Source organism: Balaenoptera ricei, chromosome 3 (genome assembly GCF_028023285.1).
Source record: "Balaenoptera ricei isolate mBalRic1 chromosome 3, mBalRic1.hap2, whole genome shotgun sequence".
In the NCBI taxonomy this organism is placed as follows: domain Eukaryota; kingdom Metazoa; phylum Chordata; class Mammalia; order Artiodactyla; family Balaenopteridae; genus Balaenoptera; species Balaenoptera ricei.
Window position 1 is genome coordinate 38,245,041 of NC_082641.1, and position 24,570 is coordinate 38,269,610.

The following is a 24,570-nucleotide window of genomic DNA, read 5'->3' on the forward strand; positions in this document are numbered from 1 at the left end:
CAGAAAAAAAATCAGCGTATACAATATCTGAGAAACATGTACTAAGTTGCTAGCAAAACCCGTGGAACTGACTTATTAATTTATATTCTAAAACAGTGAAATGCTCTGTGTCCTGAGATAAGTTTTGTAATCCATTTCTACCACCGTTTCTCCAACCATTAAAAAAGAAAAGTAACTCCTCTACAGGTTTGTTGGGAGATTCTAATGATAAATGCTTAACAGCCACAGCACGCACTGTTTCCCTTTTTCATCTCTATATGGCATTTAGGGGTTTGTAAAGCTGCTTGTAATGCCAAGTACGTCTTCTTTTAGATAAATGCAAGGTTTGTGTATAAATTTTATTGACAAATGTAATAAGATATTAATAACCCTCATAGGCATCTGAATGTGTATATTACATCAAATTTGGCCAAAGAAAAACTTTGGAACATATGAAGTCTGTGGGATACTATTTTATTGTCAATAAAAACCACAAAATCCATTTTCTAAAGTGTAAATTCACTGTTTATAAAGCTGACTGCACTGGCAAAATAATTTTTTTAAGTGAAAAGTTATTTATATTTTGATATAATGCCCACTTACACTCTAGTTCACCAAACACAAGGGCTCAACCAAGGAAGAATGTAATTAATCTGCTTATCAAATGTTTGACCTAAGCATCTCTGCCTTTTTCAAAAAAATTGTTCATATAAATGCTACAATCTTAGAATAGTAATTTCAGCTCACAGTATGGTCGTCTTTGGATGTTATGGTCTGTTTTTGGAGGTTGAAAGAAAAGCCCAAAGGCTGTCCTGCAAAGTGCTTCTGAAAATTTTATCCTCTTTAGTTACCTATGCACCCCTCCAAAGCACAGTGGATTGAAAAATAAGAATGATGTTTTGTCCATTTGCTACTCTGTTAGTTAGATGTGTGAATGTGAAATGTAATTTAACCTCTCTGGATCTCAACCTTATCTCTAAAATGTGAACTGATTGAGAGTAAAATCATAATAAAGATATCTAAATAGGAAAATCTTCCTTCTTTCCAGTTAAAACCAAAGAACTTTACTAAACAGCTTTTAAGCTAAGAAAATGTTTATGTTAGTGTTGTCTAGATAGTATTAACGATCTGGATGATAATCTAGCGATTTAAAAATGCAGATATGTCCTGTTGATCGGAAATACTGCCAGGTATTTCTCCAGGAAAGATGGGTATATTCAGGATCAGGAGAGAATTGCAATTTGGTGTCTGCAACCAGGGCGAGCCACGTGCAAGTCCCTGCACAGCAAGGGGAGGAGAAGGCTTTTATAGAGGGGAAAAGGAAGTCCTGAGGGCTAAACAAAAAGTCCATGCTTTTCATGGCTGAGACCTTCCCAGGAAAGAAGAGTAGTCTTTCTTCTTCCTGTTGGACTCTGTTACTGCTGTGGCGTGTCAGAGATCCCACCTCTGGTCTCCCAACTCTACTTAATTATGGTTTTGATTTATTAATTTTGTAAAACTCCTTATAGATATGTTGTAATACTGATGAGCCCCATTGCACACTCATTCACAGAATACTATTTTTTTTGTTATGATTCTTTAGAATTGTGTAGATTCAGCTTCCAGTTATTAATATCTAAATCTGAGATGAAAAGGGCATGCTATTTTATAATATCTTTATAAAATATGGTGATATAGCATTCTTTATGCTAGATTTTTCATATTGCTAATAGAAGGGATTATCACTGTGACTGCATAAATACTAATGTTTTAAAGTTTGGAATCTAGTCATCTGACTCATTTGTATAAAGAAGAGAAAACTGATTTGTAAATTTAATTTCTTAAATTTTGTGATTTCTCCAACATACAACTTCCTGGAGCTTATATGACTAGAACGCTATAATATTATTGCCAAGAAGATGGGAAGAATGAGTCATTCAATCAGGGAACAATGTTCCAATAAAGAAAACTTCCAGACAATTAAGCTTTTTACCCCTTCACCCTTTAAAAACATTTAAACATATTTCAGAATAATCATTCTTCATATCAATCGTAAATTTTCCTGACATTTCAAGTAATGTTTGCCGCCTTTAAAAAAGTGTCTTCAGGTGTTTTTCTGTTTGTAGAATTTCTGATTTTGGGGTTTTTTAAATGTATTTATTTATTTTTGGCTGCATTGGGTCTTCATTGCTGTGCACGGGCTTTCTCTAGTTGCGTCGAGCAGGGGCTACTCTTCGTTGTGGTGCGCGGGCTTCTCATTGCGGTGGCTTCTCTTGTTGCGGAGCACGGGCTCTAGGCATGCAGGCTCAATAGTTGTGGCTCACGGGCTCTAGAGCACAGGCTCAGCAGCTGTGGCGCACGGGCTTAGTTGCTCTGCGGCATGTGGGATCTTCCTGGACCAGGGCTCGAACCCGTGACCCTTGCACTGGCAGGCAGATTCTTAACCACTGCACCACCAGGGAAGTCCCTGGTTTGTTTTTAAGTACTAAACATTTTGGCTGAAAAATCTGGAGGAATTAAATGGCAAATGCAATTAAAAATAAAAAGTAAGGTTGGGCAAACTGGAAAACAAAATTCCACAATTACCTTCTTCCGCTTGTGCCCCATGTGGCTGTCTGAGAATGTTCACGGCTATTGGGAGCAGCATAAACTGTGCATTATTTTCTGGGCACTGCCATTGTGTGATTTGGAACTTCCTCACCTCTAACAGCACCCGTGACCCCAAATTCTCATGTCTGTAGGACCAGCTGAGCTTTACAATCTGCCTGCCAGATGCCAACCAACCAGAGGGAACTCTCTTTGTAATACACATTTTATAAATTGATCAAAATTTGGTGGAGCCCAGATGCAGGATGGGAGTCCTCCAGCCAGAGCCTGATCTAAACCAGTTGAAAGCTACCCTCACAGAGAGGCAAGGTGGTCTTACACTGCATTGTGCCACAGGGCTGGCTTAGTTGCTGAACATGGTTTTTATCATTTTCCTGTTCCTGCTCGTGCTTATAGATTCTTTTCCCCATTCCTCTCTATGCACCTACCTTTAGCAGCTCTGCATCTACTGCTAAGGTGCTGCTTTTCCACTAAATTCAGGTGTGGAGCTTAATACAGGAAGTCATGATTACTAGCAATTTGAGCTCCAAGTAAGTGAGCTATTTCTGTTAATAACTGAAAAATAATTTGGTGCTCTAATGATCAGCCCACCACCAGGAAATAAAAGAAGAAATCATAACATTAAAACGAAACTCAGTATTTTATGTTCTCATTGGGGAAAAAGTTGAAATAATCTATTTTCATCATTTATTAGACATCTTGGATCCTCTCTAATTGTCACTTAATAAAACTACAATACTAAAGTTGAAGATCACCTTTCATTAAATATGCTAATGCTAGGTATTTCAATAGTGGCTTTTCCCCAACTGCTTAAATAACTTTCAAAATTTTAGTTCATTAATTTTAATAATAACTTGGTGAAAGTAGGAGGACAGCAAGAAATCTTTTAAAATGAATATACTATTCTAAGATAATTTCACTTGGCAAAGCTTAAGTAGCGAATGTGGAATATAATCATCTATCTTATACTATCATCTGAATTACATTATGTCAGATTATCACCTGATAATGGTCATTATCCTATAATTATATATTCAATTGATAAAAGAAGGTACACTTTAAGTAAAATTTGTGTTATTGTATTTTGTTATTGTTAACAATAGGATAAAAATAAACACAATAATCATATTGTATTTTGTTATTGTTAAATATTGCTAATTAAATATTAAATTAAATATTGTTAATATTAAAATATTGTTTAAGTAAAATATTGCTATAGTCCAAAAAAAGTTGAAAATATTTTGCATCAAAGAGGTTTATACTTGCTTCCTTTGTATATCAAAGTTCTAAATTTGTATTTCAAGTTCAGACTATCAATATACTCAGTTCTAAATTCATGAGTTCTTACTTCATTTCATATAATCTTCAGAAAAAAAAAAATCCTACTTCAGATAGTGAATAGTGAATGCTATTTTATGACACATCTGGTGTAATTCTGTTTTATATGAATTGTTTTTCATTGAAAATGACAGAAAAAAATCCACAGTGGTGATTCAGTATGATCAGATCACAATTGAAAAGCAAGGGAAGATAAAATTATTGGTACCTAAGTTTTTGATATAATAGATTTTTTTAACAGTAATATCTTTTTAAATAAAGAATATACATCCCACCAATGTTTTATTTAAGGACACTTCATTATCCCTGGTAGATAAGACACAGTGCATTAGAAGCATTCTAGATAACCCATTTCAATTTTACTAACAGATGGCTTAATGGAAGACATAAGTTCTTTCTTCCATTTTATTCTATCATCTCTTGTTCCATATATCTCCCCATTCTCTATCATTTTTCTTCTTACAGAGTCAGGATATATTCAAAATCTCAATGGCTCTCCATTACTTACCAAACCGGTACAAATGGCTTTAGGCCTTGTATCTACTATTGTTTTTCAAGTATGCTATAACCCGTCCAAAATGTATGCTTCCTAGAAAATCCCAAGCATTTTCCTGACTCCTCATTTTCACTCTAGTATCTGTGGCAGAGGCCACCAGTTTTACACCAAATCCATTCTCTGCCTCTTCTATATTGTATAGAGTTGCTAGTTGGTCACAAAGTTGCCCAGCTAGACTACATTTCTCAGCCTCCTTGAGTATCAACAGATATAAGTTCTCATCAACGGAATGTGAGTAGAAGTGATGTGTATCTCTCTCCTTCCTCTTGTCATGAGCTAGAAGGCAGACATGTCCAAAGCATAGCTTCAAACGTGCAGACAAGAACAATACCTTAGGGAAGTGGTTCTCGAAAGGTGGTCTCTGGACCAGTAGCAGCACCTGAGATATTGTTGGAAATAAAAATTCTCACACCCTACCCTAGGCCTAATGAATCAGAAACTCTGGAAGTGGGGTCCACAAATCTGTTTCAACAGGCTCTCCAGGTAATGATAATCCATATAAAATGTTGGAAAATACTGTTCCAGGTGATAGTAGAGGAACAACTTGGAAGAATCTGTTCTGAAAATGACCACCTGGAGCAGTGTCATCCCACTGACCTGGCCTCTCATCACACAGAGTTTATTAGCAAAATTATACGGTTCTTTAGGGCACCGACTTGTTGGATCTTCTTCTTATAGCAGCTCAGCATTTGCCCTGAGTAGTATTTATTCAATGTGGAATGGCCTGCTTAATATTTCCACTCAATTTAATATTTCCACCAATCCTAACACTGGCCCATTTACCTAATGACAAAGAACCCTAGGCTATTTTTGCTATACTTTAATCTATTATGCACACTGTTGACTGAACACTCTTTTAAAAAAATCTAATCTAATTGTACCACTCTTCTGCTTCAAATTCTTACTAGACTCTCATAGCATTTAGGCTAAAATACAACATGGTTAAGTAGGCCTGTGAGGTGCCATCCACCCTGACCCATGTCAGGCTCTCCAGTCTCATCCAGAGCCATTTCACTTATCTCTGTGCTCTAGTCACACTTTCCCTCTGTCTGTTCCTGAATCACGGCAAGCTTTTTCACACTCAGTGCTTTTTCCCATGCTGTTTACTTCACTATCTTACCTCTATTCATTCTTCAGGTCTCTTCCTAAATATTAATTTTTCTTCTCTCCCACTCCCACCACATCCCATATGAATCAAGTCGAAGACTAAAAATCTCTTAGCAGACCTTTACATTTCCCTTCTCAGCACTTTAAAATTTTTATAATTTATTGCTTTCTGTGAACCTTGTTACTGTGTCATGCCCCTCCCCCACCCCTACTGTACTACAAGAATCATCATGAGAGAAGGTACCATATCTGTTTGCTCACTTTGTATGCGTAGCACCCTGTACCAGGCCTGACACATAGTAAGCATTCAATAAATACGCATCAAATGGATAAAAAGTGGATTACTTGAGACTCAACTCACATGACATCTTAACTCCGAAGACTATTCGGATCCTACTTCTTTATAAAAGACTGTTGTTTCCAGCAGTTTTATTGATCAGAGTGTCCCTATCTACTTAAAAGGCTGGCATTCTTGTTCTGTTAATATATTTGTGCTAATGATTCTATCGGTAAGCATTTACGAAGTGATCTATTTGCTTTTGGACCCTTACAATCTAGGTTAGGAGTGCTCCATATTTCATGCACTACTGTGATTTACTTTCTTAAAAGACAGTTTCAATGACTACCTCCCGTTGCTAAAATTTTGCAAGCGTTATCCTTTTCCCAACGCAGAGTCTCATCACTCCAGCGTTGAAAGCTATTCTTAGGTGGACCACAACCTAAACTAATTTCACACTTTGCCCAGCAAGGTAGTTTTCACTTCATTCAAACTAGACAATTCAATATTCCCCACACAGAGCCACCTCTGGGCCTTTGCACATTTTGTTCCTGTCTGCCAGGAATCTTCTCACAATTAGGGCTCTTTTCTGGGACATTTCTCCAGTGGTGATCATCTCTGCCTGTTGATCTCCTCTATATTCTTCAAGGCCCATTTCCAATGGATCCCAGTGATCTAACTAAACAAATCCAAGTACATGCAGTGATTCTTGCCCATTGTGGGTTCTTGCCAGATTAGTGGATCACTGGTGACAAGCTTTTGCCCTGTAAAAGTGCTTAATAGTGTATTTATGTCTTATGACATATAAGGGACACAAATACAATACAGCAGAACACTTGAAAAAGAACTTCAAGGAGGACATTCAAATGAAAATTCAAACATTTCTAAAAAATTATATCCATACATCAACCAATAAAAGAAAATAGTAGAAAATACAACTCTACTTTAGAGCCATTAGAAGCAGGTATCAGATGTGCTGTCGATGATAAATGTAAACTGCAAAGAACTAAAGAAGGATTGGTGAGGACAAATCTTTAGCAACTCGTACAGTCCTGAAACCATGAATACCCACAACAAAGAAGCAGGAAATTTCAGCATATACCACTGAGTTTTGGTACGGAAAGTATCACCCAGTGAAAGGGATACCACTGGGATATATTAAAATACAAAGATTGAAAATCATTAGTATAAGAGATTTACAATAGGCAAAATTCTGTTTTTCTCCTTGGTTAAATTAACAGCCTCAAGCTCCCTCCCTTTACTTGTACCTATCTCTATAACAGTACTTAGTTAATGTAATAATACTTTTCCCAGCTGATCACGTAAAGTATTATTCTGCCAGGAGCCCAATTTGTCAGCAGCTCAAGTGGCCACATGAAGCTAACCCAAGGGCTATGGCACTGCTATTTTTCTATGAGAAAATCTCGCAGATATTCCCAGTCTGAGGTTGCCCTGGCCTGAGAATGTTTGGCAGTACTACCACTTTAACATACCAGAGTATGTAAAATTCAGCTCCTGGGAAGCAAAAGTATATAGTATAGCTGAATTGGAAATTTTTCCAACTAATTAAGGAACCATGTGGGAGTTTTGCTCATGGCATTCTCATTTGTAAAGGAAGGAAGAAGGCATTTACTAATAACGAAGAAAACCCATGAAACATTTTGCTGAATGCACATTGATTTTAGAGCTACCTCTTCCCACGAAGAATGTGCTCAGTGAAAATGAGGACATCAGGTCAGTTTTCTTTTAAATACCGGGTTGATATGATTTTCCAAGTTCAAGATCATTATAACTTCAAAGCCCCTTTGTTTTCTGAAGACAAATATTATTATAGCCTGCAAAACTATTGAACCAAATTAGAAGCTCAACTGACTAATTTCTTGATATAATGAAGATGGGTTGCAAAATAGGATGTAACATTTTTTTTTTTCTTTTTAACTGAATAATAGTATTATGTATAAACCATCATGGCCAATGAACCATTACTCCAAAAATTTCCCCTTTGATCTGCCATTAGTCTGGTCATAGAATGCTTTTTTTAACTTGAAGACTCAGAATTACATTGACAATCTCTCCCATCTTTCGTTTTGAAACAAAGGGTTCCATCATACCCTAAAGCAGAACACATTCCTGATCAACCCAGCAACTAAGAAATGGCTTCAACCCTGATAAAAGACATTTTGATAATATATCTTTTACTTACAGGAAATCAATCTCAGAATTCCAGAAGGGAAAGCAGACTGAAAATTTAGTTTCCAAAAAGTGATGTGTGTTTGAGCTAAATGCATACATACGTACCTAAATCTGTACCTGCTATAACACCTGAGGCAATATGTTTACATACATGTAAATAAACAACAGGATAAACACTTTTAAAAAGATGCTCTCATGTATATTCAAGTGACAGAATTCAGAAAAGTTCAAAGGATGAACTCTTAATCCCATTTATGTGCTAGAAAAAAGGCTGGACATTTGTAAATATTCTTAATCCTCACTGCCCCCTCTGAGCATCACAGCACTGAGGCTTCTACGTGTGTGGCTGAAATACACAATAACAAAGACACAGGTCTTCCCATCATGGTGTTATATTCCCTCTGAACAGATAGAATATACACAATAAACAGATTATTATAGCTTGGGATAATCAGGGAAGGTGTCACAGTCTTCCAAAGGGAAGGACAGAACCTGTGTAAACAGTAAAAGGGGTTAAAGTATGTAAGGGGGGAGGATGAAAGGTGCTGGAGGCAGGTCAGAATCATTTGGTTTGTTGCGAGAACAATAATTATGTGGCTGGAAGAGAGATTTGGCCGTGAGATCCATAAGAGTTTAAAAGTTGGTTTGGCATCATTCCTCCTCCAACCAAATTCTTTTTGAAGGGCATATTACCATGAAAGTATACATATTAGCCATAATCACTTTATTTTAAATGACCTGAAATTTGCTTTCTTGCAAATGGGATTTAAGTAGCTTGAAAATGAGAGCAGGTCTTAGTGTCCAGTCTCTTGTCTCTGGTCATAACCTTCCGTTATACAAATTTGGAAGATTAGACTGATTAAAAATATTTCTGGGGAATAAGAAATTTAGGGCTTCCCTGGTGGCGCAGTGGTTGAGAATCTGCCTGCTAATGCAGGGGACGCGGGTTCGGGCCCTGGTCTGGGAGGATCCCACATGCCACGGAGCAGCTGGGCCCGTGAGCCACAACTACTGAGCCTGCGCGTCTGGAGCCTGTGCCCCGCAACGGGAGGGGCCGCGATAGTGAAAGGCCCGCGCACCGCGATGAAGAGTGGCCCCCGCTTGCCGCAACTAGAGAAAGCCCTCGCACGAACCGAAGACCCAACACAGCCAAAAATAAATAAATAAATAAATAAAGTAGCTATAAAATTAAAAAAAAAAAAAAGAAATTTATGTGACAGTCCTGACTATAGCCCTTCCTTTACAAGGAAAGAATAAGTATCTATGGATTATGAATTAAAACCAAAGAAATAATATTTGTCTGAACTGACTTGGTTTAGGATATAATGTATTTCATATGATTAAATAAAACTGTATAACTCAATATGGTTTCATGCAGGATTACATATAACTCACCTGTATGGTTGAGAGACTACTTACATTAAACTGTACCTCCTTATTCCAAAGGGATTTTAATGGACATCATATAAACACTTGCCAACATGATAAAATTTTGTCCATTTGGATAAATTTAGAATTTCAATTTCTTATCATTATTAAACGAAGAATCAGTAGTTTTTACAATTTTAGGCAACATAATCAATATTTGAAGCCCAGGGCAGCACTGGCTCACCGCCTTGTGCCCTATCATTAGAAAGCACAGTCTATTTAAACAAATCATTCCTGCACCTGCCTTAGATTTATATACACTCTGCTTCCTGGCTTCAGAAGCTATTCAGTGTATAAAGTTATTTCAATTTGATCATTTCCTCATACAATTAAATATTTGTCATGTTCAAATTTCACACTAAAAATCATTTATTTACATCAGGTACGCCAAGGTGAGTTGAAAACTTCTTACTCTAAATTCGTAATGTGTTTTGTGTTAAAATTCTTGCTTATTACAGAAGGAAAATTGCACACCTAAAAGCTGCTATTACTATAAATATTTAACAGGAAAGAGAGTGACAAGTTTAGAAATAATAGTAGGCTTCCCAGTGGTGCCCAAGTGTAAGGACTAAGACACAACAGTATAAAGACACAGTGATCTAAAGCAGTTTCATTTCAAGACTAGATGAACTGTGGATATATCCAGAGAAGGTAGTAACTACCCAAGGTCAGTTTAGAAAAAAGGAATGGTCACTGTGAGGAATATTTCTAGATAGGTATCTCCCAAAGTGTGCATTAATCACCTAAAATACATGGGGGTTTGTCATAGAGGGCATAGACAAAATGTTCAATGTTCAGGGCACACACATTTATAGCAAAAAACCTTTTCAATTCATTGTTTCAATCAACATTTCCAAACTTATTTGACCAGGGAACAATTATATATGTAATTCAACAATAAACCATATATATACACGTGTAGTATATAGGTATGCATATGTGTATGTTTATGATTTATTTCCATTTTCTGTGGAAGAGGCTTTGAGAAGAGCTGAGATTTTAAAAAAAGGCCTAAAAAGCTGCTAGACTAGGACTTACTCTTCCTTCCTCATGTTCACTGAACTGCTCATCTGAGATATCAGAATGGTGGTTATGCAAGAGACTCCTCTCTCTTACATGGGTTTACAATTGTAAACGATGATCCAGGGATCAAGACTTCTGGAGGTCTACAGGGGTCAGAGAGTAGAGTGAGAATTTTCCTGACAACGATAGGGAACCGATTTCTTTTAAGAGAATGATTGCTCTTCTCTGAGTCCCTTTCCCAGCCCGCTTTGGGATAGGGGAGGCTATCTTCTAACACTTGACCTGTCGGGGGAGCTTCAAGAAAATCACTTGGGGATTTTTGAAGTAAGTTCACATAGTTGAGAGACGTGAGTCTGGGGTCTGATTCACCTCCGAAAACATGTAAATAGCCTGTGGACACTGGGGCCTGACTCCTGCCAAGGAATTGAAGAAGGCTAGACATAGGCTCTTCATTGCTTTGGTGGAGGAGGCAGCAGTGCTGAGAGATGGGCTAAGAGAGGGATGCATGAGGGCTTCTCTGCAGACCAGACCTGAGTGATATAGGAGGGCCAGCATTACATCTTCGGTCCCGTCCAAGAGTGCCCACTGGCAGAGCAAGAAGCCCTCAGCAGAAAGAGGCTGCAGATGACTGGCAAATTCTCAGGGCCTCTTCTAGGGAAGTGCAGGAGAGGGACTCAATGGGGCTCACCTAAAATGCCCAAAGGATCTCTCAAAGAAAGTGCCAGTTTTAATTATCTGCCAGACCCAGCCAGGGACACTAGTTTAACAGCTCTAGCAGGTGCATTCAAACTGCCTCTTCCCTTCCCTTTCCTCCTCACTGCTATCTTCCACCTTGATGAGAAGACATAACAGCAGCTCCTAGTAGGCTTATAATAGAAGAGAGAAGTGAGCCTACAGAGCCAGCCCAGCTTCCTCACTCCTGGCTCTTCCAGCCCCAGAAAGTCCTGGGTGGGGATGCAGAAAGATTTAATTTGCCCAGGAAAGATGAACCTCACTAAATAAAAACAGTAACTGGAGATAAAAATAACAAAACAAAAGAAAAGCACTGTGTTTGGATATTTCAAAGTTGAGCTTGTTCAGTAACCAGTAACAGAAACTATGCAGACTGCTGGTAAACCAGAGCAGAGCCTCAGGAGAGGCACATTTTAAATACTACCCATTTTACACCATAAAGTCTATACCTAAGAGAGGGGGGAAATATAGCTGTCTGAAATGTAAAAGAATACAAAATATGATAGCTCATGAAATGAACAGCATACAACGTGCTTCAAGTCCAAGTTCAACCTGCAATGTGACAATATAAAGATCATCACACATTTTTTTGGTCAAGAGAGAAAATAATAATAATAACAATGAGGATGATCGACACTATAACCCTGTCAGATTATCAGCATTGGGATATTGTGTAGATTAGGATCTCATAATCAGAGGACCTTATTCTGCTGCTCGGGATGATAGAACTACTTAAACTTGGGGGATCCAGATTGAAGAGATGTTCCCTGGGAAGGAAGAATTAAATGACTCTGAGATTCCAAACTAAAACAGTGGGCTAGGTGACTTGTAGCAGACTAGACTTAAAAATATGTTCACCTGAGGCAAAGAGTATCGTAAGTGATGGAGAGGAATGAATTCTGGAGCCAGATTAGGTGGTTGAAGACCAACACATTCTGAAAGGCTACTATAATAGCTATTGGTTACAGCTCGCTTCTTTTGCATCAAAAATATGTTACTGGATACATGGCAGTGAAAGTAGTATCACTATTAATTTTGCAGACATCCATGGCAGATGGTTCCAATACCTAAAGACAAATACTAACTACAAAAATAATTAATCAGTTCCTCAAAAAGTTAAACCTAGAATTATTATATGACCCAGCAATTCCACTCCTAGGTATACACCTAAAGGAATGAAAATAGGTATTCAAATAAATACTTGTACACGAATGTTAACAGCAGCACTATTCACAGTAGCCCAAGGTAGAAACAACTCAAAATCCATCAACTTATAAATGGATAAACAAAACATTAATTAACTAATTAATGGAACATTAATCAGCCGTAAAAAGGAATGAAGCACTGATACATGATACAAACTGGATGAGCCTCAAAAATATTTTAAAAGGTCACATATTATATGATTGTATTTATATGAAATATACAGAATAGGGAAATCAATAGAAAGAAAGCAGACTAGTAGTTGCCTTGGGATGGGGGAGGGGAAAATGGGGAGTGACTGCTTAATGCTTAAAGGATAAAAGTGTCTTACAACTAGATAGTGGTGCTGGTTGCACAACATTATGAAAGGACTGAATGCCATTGAACTGTACACTTTAAAACAGTTACTGGTGAATTCTGTATTATGAGTATTTTACCTAAAAGAAAAACCCAAAGTGGCCAAATCACAAAGGAAGCTGCAAGCCAATCATACATTATGCAGAACAATTCTATAAGACTGAATTGAAAATAAGACATTTATTGTTCATAAAAGTATAAATTTAAAAAAGTAACACAATGTCTTTAAGACCTAAATTATGCTGAGTAGAAAATGGGAACGGTATTCTAGAACCAAACTTCTTGACAGACCTTGGTTTGGAGACCAAAAAAATATATTTCTTTAATCAGCTATTCCTGACTAAATTGCTTCAAATGTCAGAAAGTAACAAAAAGTTACCCCAGTATCCTTGCCCTCTATTAAGCATTTGTAAGATCAAGAATTTGATGACTTGAATTATGAAAAACATCATAATATATTTGCATATAAATGTTTATGACTACATAGTTGAATAAATTGGGTTGCCAAGTTAAACGTGGCTTATAGAGCAGGTCTAAAAACATAAAAATGGTGAATTGACTTAATAGGCAATACAATGCTAATAAACACAATCCTAGAAATTAAAGATTTGTTTATTTTTAAGAAAATATGTAGCATTGATGTAGGCAAAAAGGAAGTGGGAAAGAGCATTTTTATGAAAAGCAATACCCACTGAAAGGGAAAAAGAAATGGTGTAACAGAAACATATATGTAGTCTTATCTCAAATCCCCATAAATTTAGCCCAAATTCTATTGAGCATATAATTTTTACTCAAAATCACCATTTTATGGAGTTTCTTTCCTCTTAGTATGTGCTTTGTTCTTTGCAGTTTAATTGGAGGCTTTATTTTAAAATGAACCTTGAAGCTACTTTGGTGGTTCATCTTTTCATTACTTCAGTAATAAAACATCAGCTTGCTCACTGTAACAGTTGGTGGCAGTGTAATTAAATTCAAGGGAAATAAAGTATCTAGGTTCCCTTTTTTCCTATTGTGTGACTAAAGTGTTGAAAACTTCTGTAAATAAAGCCACAAATGAAAGATCTCTGGCTGTTTTGTGAGTAATTATGAGTCTAAGCTGTTATCACTCACCAGGAGACGTATTCTAGAACTATTTTAACCATTACTTTCAGATATGTTCTTTGGCAAGGTGCATATTATATATTCTGTCATGTTCAACAGAGCTCCCACATTAGAAAGTCTACCATCAGTTATAAAACATTCTTATCTGTCAGAAAGTTACTGTTATTTGGTGAAGAATATAAGTACTGGCTGATTATCCAAGGTCTAGTCCCAACCAAAGTAATTCAGCATATTAAAAAAATCCGATGAATAAATCAGTGAACCAATTTACTTTTTGTCTCTCTTTTGAGAAAAGTTTAGGGCACCAATCATTTTAATTAACATATTGTGCATGTGAATGTATGATAGCAGCTGTTATATGCATTTTAAAGAGGGTGTGTGGTGACTTATCTAGCTATAAGGGCAACATATGTTCAGCTATGCATATGGACTTAATATAAATTATGACTGTAACATGCAGAGAGGCACAGAGAGACGTGCAATGGCTGCCTGTCTGCATTTAATCAGCTAACAACATATTTTTCTAACTGTATAAGAGAAGTCTTTATATTATCTTAACTGTTGAAAAATTATAGAACATGAACCATGATAATACCTTAAATTAACTTCATACATTTTGAAACAGGCAACTATTTTTTTCTGTGAATGAAAATTCAGAGTTTTTAAAAAAATATGTATTAAAGAGAGAAATTGGAAACAAAAGCTACGAGGACCACCTTGAAGAAACTTCAAAATATGGAAACAGATTGTGTTTTCCTCCTTTAAACATTTTATCTCATTGTAGTTTTGATAGAGGGCATAGTTTAGTTATCTGAACACAATTAAGTTTACAAACTAGCCGATTGAACGTATTAGAGATAAAACAAATTACCTTCTCTTGATACTGCCGCCTTGAAGAATCCAAAGACTGGATTAGAGCTGTGGCGTGGCCAACAAACATGGCGTAGCAGGTGGCCCCCACGATCATGCTCAGCATGGTGATCCAGAGGTCAGACATGCTCACTGGGGCCTGGGCTCCGTACCCGATGCACAGCATGTGACTCATCGCTTTGAAGAGTGCGTATGAATACTGCTTTCCCCAAGAGTCATTCTGCAACAGAAGAGAAAAGAGGAAGTAGACTGAACCATTAGGATAGCAGAAGAAAAACCATGAAACAGTATGACCCGGACACAGAAGCGTTATAACATTCTTGTAATGGAGCATTTACACGGGTACTTCTCCCCAGTAGCTAATCAAATGACGATGTTTTTCAACGCTTGCCCAGCAAAATGAAATAGAAATAGTCTACTGTTATAATACACAATCCTAGTCAGTTGTTGATGTGCTGTTTTAAAAACTAAACATTCCTTTTGGGATAATGAATGAACGCTGATGAGCTCATTTGAAAGTTTCCAGGAAATCTGGTCATTCTCTAGCAATATATTTGCAAGCTGAGAAATGCTGCAGATAGATGTGAAGCATATAGGCCTAAGTATAGGAAATTTTATGAAAACTATGATGTTAGATTTTGAAAGTCCAAATGGTATACTTGTGTAGTCCCTAGTCCTATACGTCTTAAATGAAAAATAAACATAATTTGGAAATACAGATCTGATAAATGAAAAGACTTCCTTGAAGCCTTCTCTGAGTAATGTGAGTAATGTTTATTGAAATTCAAATGTCAGGGTTGTTGATGGATGAATCTTGTTGGCTTTCTATAAAATAATAAAATAAAATAGAATAAAATAAGCAAAATAATATCTTGGCAGACACTCTGAAAAAAAACCCTGACTTCAGAGATTAGTTATTAGATGCAATTTCTGATGTCATTTCAAAACTTTATGCTAAGCTCAATTCTACAAAAATAAGCTGTTCAATATGTCTTATATAGTGTCTAATAAAATTTAAAGGACTTTTTTGATCAATTTGTCTCAAACTCCCTAGTCCAGGATGTAAATAATTTATGAGACTCAGTGCAAAATAAAAATCTGAAGCCCTTTAGTGCAAAATGTAGGGAAAAAGGATACTGTTAAAGATAATAATATATAAAGACTTTTCCTTAAAATATTTTATTACTTATAAAACTTAGGATAATAGTGCTAGTTGAGTAACAACACAAATTTGCACATTTCAAAAAATGAAATTTTGCTGTCATAATTATATAAAATACAAGTAATACTACTATACTATTGTGATATCTTGATTGATCATACAATTTTTCTGGCTCAATTTTCTGACAAATTCATTCCTTAGGTCATCAAAACTTATACAATTAATGATTTCATCTTCAATGATAAAATTGAAAATGACATGTTGCTTTTGGCTAATGCAAGATCACAAATAATTTCTGATACATTTTTAATTTTGAGGAAGATCTTTCTGTTGATGCAACTGTTACTGGAACTATTAAGCATATTTTATAGCCTGGGACAACATTAGGATAAATTTTTGATGAATTATTTTAATATATAAATTTTAGTACATCTGGAGCTGACAATTCTCATGGAATAATTTTTAATAAGGATTGAACTCTTCATATAAATCACATTCATGAAACTGAATGTGATTTTTTAAATTACAATTTTTATTTTAAAATAACTATAGATTAACATGGAAATTGTAAGAAATAATAGAGAAATATCTTATGTACCCTTCATCAGTTTCCCTGAATGGTGACATCTTGCAAACTATAGTGCAATGTTACAACAGGAAATTGACATGGATACAATCCACTGATCTCATTCATATTTCACTAAATGTGTACTCATTTGTGTATTTAGTTTTATGCAATTTTATTACATGTGTAGGTTCCTGTATTCATCATCACTGTCAAGATACAGAACAATTCCATCACAACAAAGAACCTTTACACTGCTTTTATACTGAATTTAATGTTAAATGTAAGTGTATGCAATGATATTTTAATATTTCCTCTGACATTTCCTATAACTTGCCCAGGTCATACAAGAAACCAAAAGTAGTTTCATGATTTTTATATAATCCATAATGCCTGTTTATGTATTCTATTCCTGTATTTTCAATTACAAGGAAAATTTAATTTAAAAATTGTCTTTCTTGTTAATAACTGGCTTATTTAAAATTTCATATGAAAATAGTGTTATTTTCCGTTATATGTGATGATCTGTAAATTTAATCCGTATTTCTAGGCTTGTGTACATTTGCTTTGCAATGTTGCAGGATTTTTCAGATCTGGAAATTTCAAACTCAAGAATTCTAATAACTCCCTGATAACCTTTATTTCAATGGCCACGTGAACTCCTTTATTTTGTAATAATTTATTGATAAAGTTTATTCCTTGAGCTCCTCAGGTTCTGTCTTGGAACTTAGGCAAGAGATTTAATATCTGTGTAGACTCTTTGGAGATGGGCTCCTGGGATTGATAGGCAGGTGGCTCTTACCATGGTCCTACCCTTGCTGGCATGGGAAGCACTCCTATGTCACACTGCTGCTGGCTTTGCCACTGCTAACCTGAGCCCAGTTCCGGCTTGGCCACACTGGGGACATATAGCACCCCAGACTGCTGAGGCGTGCATATGTGTGCCTTGCTGCCTGGTCCGTTGCTTGGCTTCTGTACTTCCTGCTGTGCCCTCAGGCCTGGACCTGTGTATGCCCAGCTGCCACCTTGCAGCTCCGATGCTCATATTCATGCTTTGTTGTCCCAGTGGACTTCACATACAAAACATAAATTCAAAGATCACATTATTGTGAATTTCAAGATGGCTGTAGCAGAGCCTTAATCCAAAGGAGGTCCCTTTGCAACAGCCAGGTCATGCACCACACACCCATGAAGCCATCCCTGCCTCTGTCAAATTAACTCTTAAATTATCATAAATTTAAGAAATATATTGAATCTATATGGATATTTTTGTTCATTATTTTAATAGGGCTTTCTAAAATCAAATTTATAGATTAAAATAGAACATGATAAGGTTTTAAAACCCAACCTCATAAACTTTGGAACAGCATATGGCTGCTGACAAATGAAAACGAACTAGTCTCTTTTAGTGGAAAGACTTAAGGTTCTTAAAGTGAAATTTATTTTATTTTTTTATATAACAAAGACATGCTGCCACAGTAAACTATCCAGAGAGAGAGAACTATAAAATAAAATTTAATTTTAAAGAGAGAAAATTATTTGTATATTATATTATACAATGCAAATTGTATAATGAACCCATGCACAGTTTTAATTTTGGGGAATGAACAGAGTTTATATATATATATATATATATATATATATATATATATATATATATATATATAATTACTCTCAGGAATACACTTAAGGTTCCCCAAATTCTAGATGTTCCATGAACAAGAAGTGGAATACTTAATTAACAAGCAATGTGTTCTATAAAAATTTTGAATGTACATGTTATTTAAAATGATATTTAATTCTTGAAATCCAACTCAATAACATACTGTTAATACTAAAATTGGATTCATTACAAACCATACTATAAAATAAACAAAAAGCCTTTTATCCCTATGATCCATTCAAAGAATGGATAGAAAGAAAACAAGCTTGATTAATTTCTTTCTGGCTTTAAATCTCTTTGGGGCTCCTAGAGAACTCCAGGTATTCACAGGTCATGGTGACTTCTATCCCGTATATGATGATCTTCTCACGCGCCTGCATCTCCTCATAGATTAGGGCACAGCCATGACACATTGATCATGTTCTAGAGTCTAAACTGCATGATTCAGTGGAGACACTCGACACTTTTATTATTGTCAAAAGAAAGAGTGAATAAATAAATTTTGATTATGATGTTAAATCTAATGCAAGATTTCCTTCCTTTATACAGGGGTATAGAAAAAGCATGTTGTTCATGTTGATGAAATTAGATATAATGCAAATCATTCAAAAGTCCAATGGGATGTCCAGTGGAGATTGCACTTTAATTCTGTTCATATTGTTTAGTTTTGAGGGGAAGCAGCATGTGGAGCTGGAGTATTATTTCACAAAATAATGCAGTTAGAGAGTAGCCAAACTATTTTAAATAAGAATGTGTATTTATGTTCATTTTCATTTATCTCCTTAGGCACACACAGCCGGCATACTCTCTTAAATGAATTAAAATAAATTTATATCATACATGCTTCATGATCCTTTCAAATCACGGAAAACTTTTCTACTCTTGTTTTATCCATATTTCTCTCCCTTTCTCTCCACCTAAAAATCAGGTATAGATTTCTCTGTACCTTTTCCCATGCTGATATAATTATATGCACACACACACACACACACACACACACACACACATTCTGAGATTCTGGGTTTTTTCCCTATAAAAATGGATTATATCATATATTTTTTTTCTTCACATTGCTTTTATCACAGAAATATCCTTCCAAAAATCTAGTCTTCATATAACTTGTTGATGCCATAGTTAATTCATCCATTTGCCTATTGTTTTCTAGTTTTTTTCCACTACAAACTATTCTGTAGTAAACAACCTAATACATATAACCCTTACATCTATCAATCAGATTCCCAGGAAAATGTTTATTGGGTCAGAAGGTAAAGTTTTCAATTTGATTTTAAAATATATTGCCAGACTTTTTCAAAAGACTGTAACTTTTCCAAAAACAAGAAAAAATATACTGCATCACTTTCTATAGTGAGAAATAGTTACCCATTGCTACTCTTATTTGCATTTCCCTGACTAGGGGATTTGAGAAGATGTTCATATACTTATTAACCAACCAAACCTCATTTCTGATGAAATTCTTATTTCTCCTTATTATTTTGTAATACTGTAATATTTTGAAGACTTGATATCAATTCTTTAACTATGTGATTTAAATATTTATGCCTTATTTACTCTTTGCTATACAAACATGTCATTTTATGTAGAAAAATAAATTGTAATTTCCTTGACAGCTACTGGATTTCCTGTATTGTTTTAAAAAACTCCCTAAATCTGAGATTATTCATATGCCCTAAATGTTTTTCTTGAGATTGTTATTTTTATATTTACTTATAGTTACATCTTTTACTTAAGTGATTTCCATTGGTATATGGAATGAAGTTCACATTTTCTTTCATTCTAAAAGGATTCTCTCTTGAGACAGCACACTAATGAACAACCTGATCTCCACAGACAGAAAAATGCCTCCTTTGTTATACATTGTCTACGTATATCATTGGTATTTGTTTCTGAGCTCAATATTTTGCTCCATTGACCTGTTAGACTATTTCTATGCTGATACCATATGGTTTTAAATTACAGTGACTATATATATATATATATATATATATATATATATATATATATATATATACAGTGACTATATATACACACACACACACACACACACACACACACACACATATATATATCAAACACCCCTCTCAATTCCAACAGGGGTTTAAACTAAGTTACTATGTGAAGAAATTTGAGCAAGACCGTGTTTTAAGCAGGAAAAAATCTGGAAAGATGATGCTGGATGTGGGACAGGGTACTTGGGAGAAAACTCTGGTTGAGGACAGTCATCAAACCCAGAAAATTCATCATCTATCTATCTATCTATCTAAGAGTTTTTCATGGATCAGCCAGTCTAAATTATAGCGACAATATGTAAGAGAATAAGGAATACAATAGGAAACACAGTGATGGCCAGATCTGAAGGGGTCAGAACATTTTTTCAGTATGACATGAGAAGTCTCTGAAGTTTTTCAACAGGGCATGATATGATTTGAACTATACTTTAGGGAGACTGATCAGGAAGCATTGATGCGCAGTGGTTCTCCACTGAGGATGATTTTGCTGCCCAGGGGACATGTGGCAACACAGAGAGACCTTTCTGGTTTTTACAACTGGGGGAGGAGCTATTAACATCTAGGGGGTAGACGCTAGTGAAGCTGCTAAATGTCTTACAATTCACAGCAAAGTTCTCCCACAGCAAAGAATTATCTGGCCCAAAATGCCAACAGTGGTGAGGTTGAGAAATCCTAGTGTGGACGGTAGACTTAACAATAGATACAGAAGTCAGTTTAAAAGCTATTACAAGTTTTAGGGAGGTGAAATGAGAGCTAAAATAGCGTAAAAGTATAAAGTATAAAACAACAACAAGAGATAATCTTGAGGAGATAAGACCTATAGAATTTAGTATATCAGGTCTTTGTGAAATGGTAAAAGAAAGAGGATAGTAGAATACCTTAGGGGGTTATGAAAAAAGTAGAAAGATTCATGCAATACAGGCTTTTCCTATAGGGGAGAGTGATTAGGTGGAGGGATCTTTTCTGTTATTTCATGAGACCAGTATCATTCTCTTCAGATGCTGTATTTCCTCTACATTGTGTGTACAAGAGCCAACCCAGTCCTCACAGTGGTATGTGAGTATTTAGGTGGCAACCATGATTATGAGGCTGTCGTTGAGAGAATCCCAAGTGGAGTAGCGGTATTTTATACCATTACCTTCATCGTCTTTTATCCCCTCCTACTCTCCCCACCATGCCCACCCACCATTACAGTCCTAGCAACAAAAGATGCAAGCAGGAAATTTAGATTGACTGTGATAAAAACACACATACAGCGTATTCTTGACAAACAGTATGATAAAAACAACATGCATGGCTCTAAATTGTTCAAAGCACCAATTATTATATTAAGTCAGAATAGTTTTATCATCACACAACTCTTATCATCACTTGACAAATGTTGACATTGAGGCAGAGAACATAGTGACTTGCCCAACGTTACAAGTTTGTAAGGGGAATATTCAGTTTTTTTAACCCAGGCAGTCGGGCTCTAGAGACCATATTGTTAACCACTACATGATACTTATCTCAACTTTACAAACCTATTATATTTATAATTTCAGGCAAAATATTGAGGGTGAAAGACTAACTGACCAGCCCAAATTTCACGTAGTAAATTAACGTAGTAAATTAAAATAAGGCAAAGAGGAGACATAAAGAAAGGAAAGATAGAATCTTAGAGGGTTTTGTGAAAAATCCAGGAAGGTTTCTATTCCCAATATGTCCTATTTATTTTATTATGTAGCTGTCCTCTTTTCATCTTTTAAAAATGATCCTATCATATTTTAGTGTACATCAATAATACCATGAATAGGAGACTGTATACTAATAGTGCTTTACCATACAATCCAAATATTACCAATTACATATAATTTGAATCCCATTGAAAGTAAATGAATAAATTACCTGTGAGCTCTGATTTAATTAGGGCTTATCTTGTTTTTATTTTAGGTAATGATTTACCAACAAATTGCTCCTTATAGATTAATTTTTTATTATTCAGAATGTTCACTCATTTAATTCATCATTTCTCTGAGGCATCATTGAAATTGATTATTTTTTTGAGGAAAACGTACTGAGCCAAGTTAAATGAAAATATATATAAGATCACTTGATTGTTCCATCAGGGAACTTTCATATAGAAAAATTATATTTTGAGCTTTCCATAGGTTTACTTAAAATCCTTTCTAGGCATTTATTTTGACACCCTGGTTTGTACTGCTACTGAATTTGGGACAGGGTTAAGGGCTATGGCAAAAGAAAAGAAAAGAAAAGTTTCTTCTAGAGTGTCCTAGATCTCCTGACATAGGACATTCAAATTCAAACTAAGCCACTTAGTAACCCACCATGGCAACAAAAGTTGTCCAGTTCATCATCTATCACATGAACTAAAATTCTGTTAAGTTAGGAGGCCAAAATATTCCATTGTTGAATACCTGAATTAACTCTTCATCTCTTGAAAGCAAATATGAATATGTTAAGTAGGTAAAATCTTAGCAAAATCTGACACATAGAATTTAGAGACTCAAAAATTCACACATCAATTGTTAAATTATTAAAAATCAGAGAGATAACAAAGTAGTGAAACTAGAAATCCAGGTGGAGAATGAGCTTGGCTGTGCTAGGTTACCAAATTTCCATCAGTGTGTTCGATTTACTTCTTCAGTCACTGAATACACTTACTACTTATATCAACTATAGCAATGCCAATCAGATTGAAAGTTGCATTAAAGAGTCCTCAAGACAAGGAATATAGCACAATATAATCTGCATGAAGTCATAAGAAGTGTCAGTAAAACAGGTCGCCGATTCCAAAGATACTGTGTTGACTTGAATATGCCATGATTTTACTTTATCTGTATATAAAAGAACAGAATCAGGGCAGTAAACAGTTGTTCTCCATCAATTTCACAGTGCTGAAGAATGATAACCATCAACAGACTTTGGGAGCAAACTTTATACTGATTAGTAATTGAAATAGAATTATCCCAGTTTTTTAAGTATTAATTTAAAATTTTTTGTTCCTTGAAATACGTCCCCTAGAATTATTGGATTCATATATTTATTACAAACCAAAACATTTAAACAACATTCTTGAAGAGGTCCCTATCTTAGTTGAATGAAACATAGTGACTTTTTGTTACAGATCATATTAAGTGATAATGTCACTAGGAAGACAAGTAGAAATCAACTGAATGAGCGCATGCTAAATGAATTATTCAGTAGGAATATTGTGCATGCCATTTCTAAGGAGACGTGGTAAAGACTGCCAGCAATGTTGGGTGTAAGGTCAAAATGGAGATAGCCAAAAGAAATAATATTTCTTTAAAAAAAAAAATATATATATATATGATGCAGCAATTCCCCTATAGCATAGTGCCGTGCAAAGTGAATATTAACTCTAAAGTGCACAAGAAGGAAGAGACCCTACCAACACCATGCTTATACTGATTCCGTGACTTATCAACCTTGTTACGTAACATTAGCACTATATTTTTAAATGTATTAGGAAGTAGTGAGTTATTTCTCTTCCATTCACATGATAGAAGCTCTTGAATTCTTGGGATATATATTTGTATTCTTGATAGCAATATCTCCAAATAATTTAAAAGCCATGATTTTTGGCAATGACATGGTTACATGTATTTTTTCAGTGGGAGAAATTTATTTTTCTTATTTGTAGTGTTATGATCTGCTTACAAACATTTACACCTCTGACATCAATGCTTTTGCATTATAGGAGGGTTTAACAGTTTTTAGCAATAAAATATAAAGCCACTGAATAATAAATTGCTGATACTGTAAAAAGAATGATGTCTGGTCATTTTAAGAGCTTGTTCTAGACATGCTCCCTGGTCAATTAATCCTTTGAGTTCTAATTGTACTCTCTCCTGTTTCAATAATGGTGATAAAATACAAAATTTGCATTAAGTAGATTTATAAATTAAAATTTAATGATACTTGAGATCATGGATATTTTTCCTCACATTTCTTTTAACGTTGGTGCATTATTTTAAAATAAAAATTAAACAAATCAATAAATTATTTTTAAATTTGGAGTTTCTATTAACTCAAACTTTTGTGCTAAGAGTTCCTTAATACTTATGGAAAGGTCCTAAATCAGACATACTTTCAAGATTTTAAGTGTGATTTTTCAATTATAATTAGCATTTCACGAAAAATATTTTCATGCGGTACCTCTTTGCTTGTTTGTACAAGTTAATATATGGAATTGTATCTTACATATTTTTCTATATATAAATATTAGTAAACATATATATGCATAAATATAAGGGAACAATGGAAGACAGCATACACTAAGCACTTAATTCCTTGCAAAGTACTATTACATCATCTCATTGCTCCTTACAACATTCTTGAAACCTGATGTTGTTATTACAGGTAGGGAATGCAAAGCTTGG

At 35.2% G+C, this 24,570-nt stretch overlaps 1 protein-coding gene across 1 annotated transcript in view; it reads right to left on the bottom strand.

Moving 5' to 3' along the window:
- Positions 1-24,570, bottom strand: part of HCN1 (hyperpolarization activated cyclic nucleotide gated potassium channel 1) — a 367,795-nt gene that overhangs the window by 98,079 nt on the left and 245,146 nt on the right. Inside the window, exon 4 of the mRNA XM_059919273.1 lies at positions 14,752-14,970. Coding sequence (XP_059775256.1) covers positions 14,752-14,970 — 219 coding nt within the window. The remainder of the gene's footprint in view (positions 1-14,751; positions 14,971-24,570) is intronic.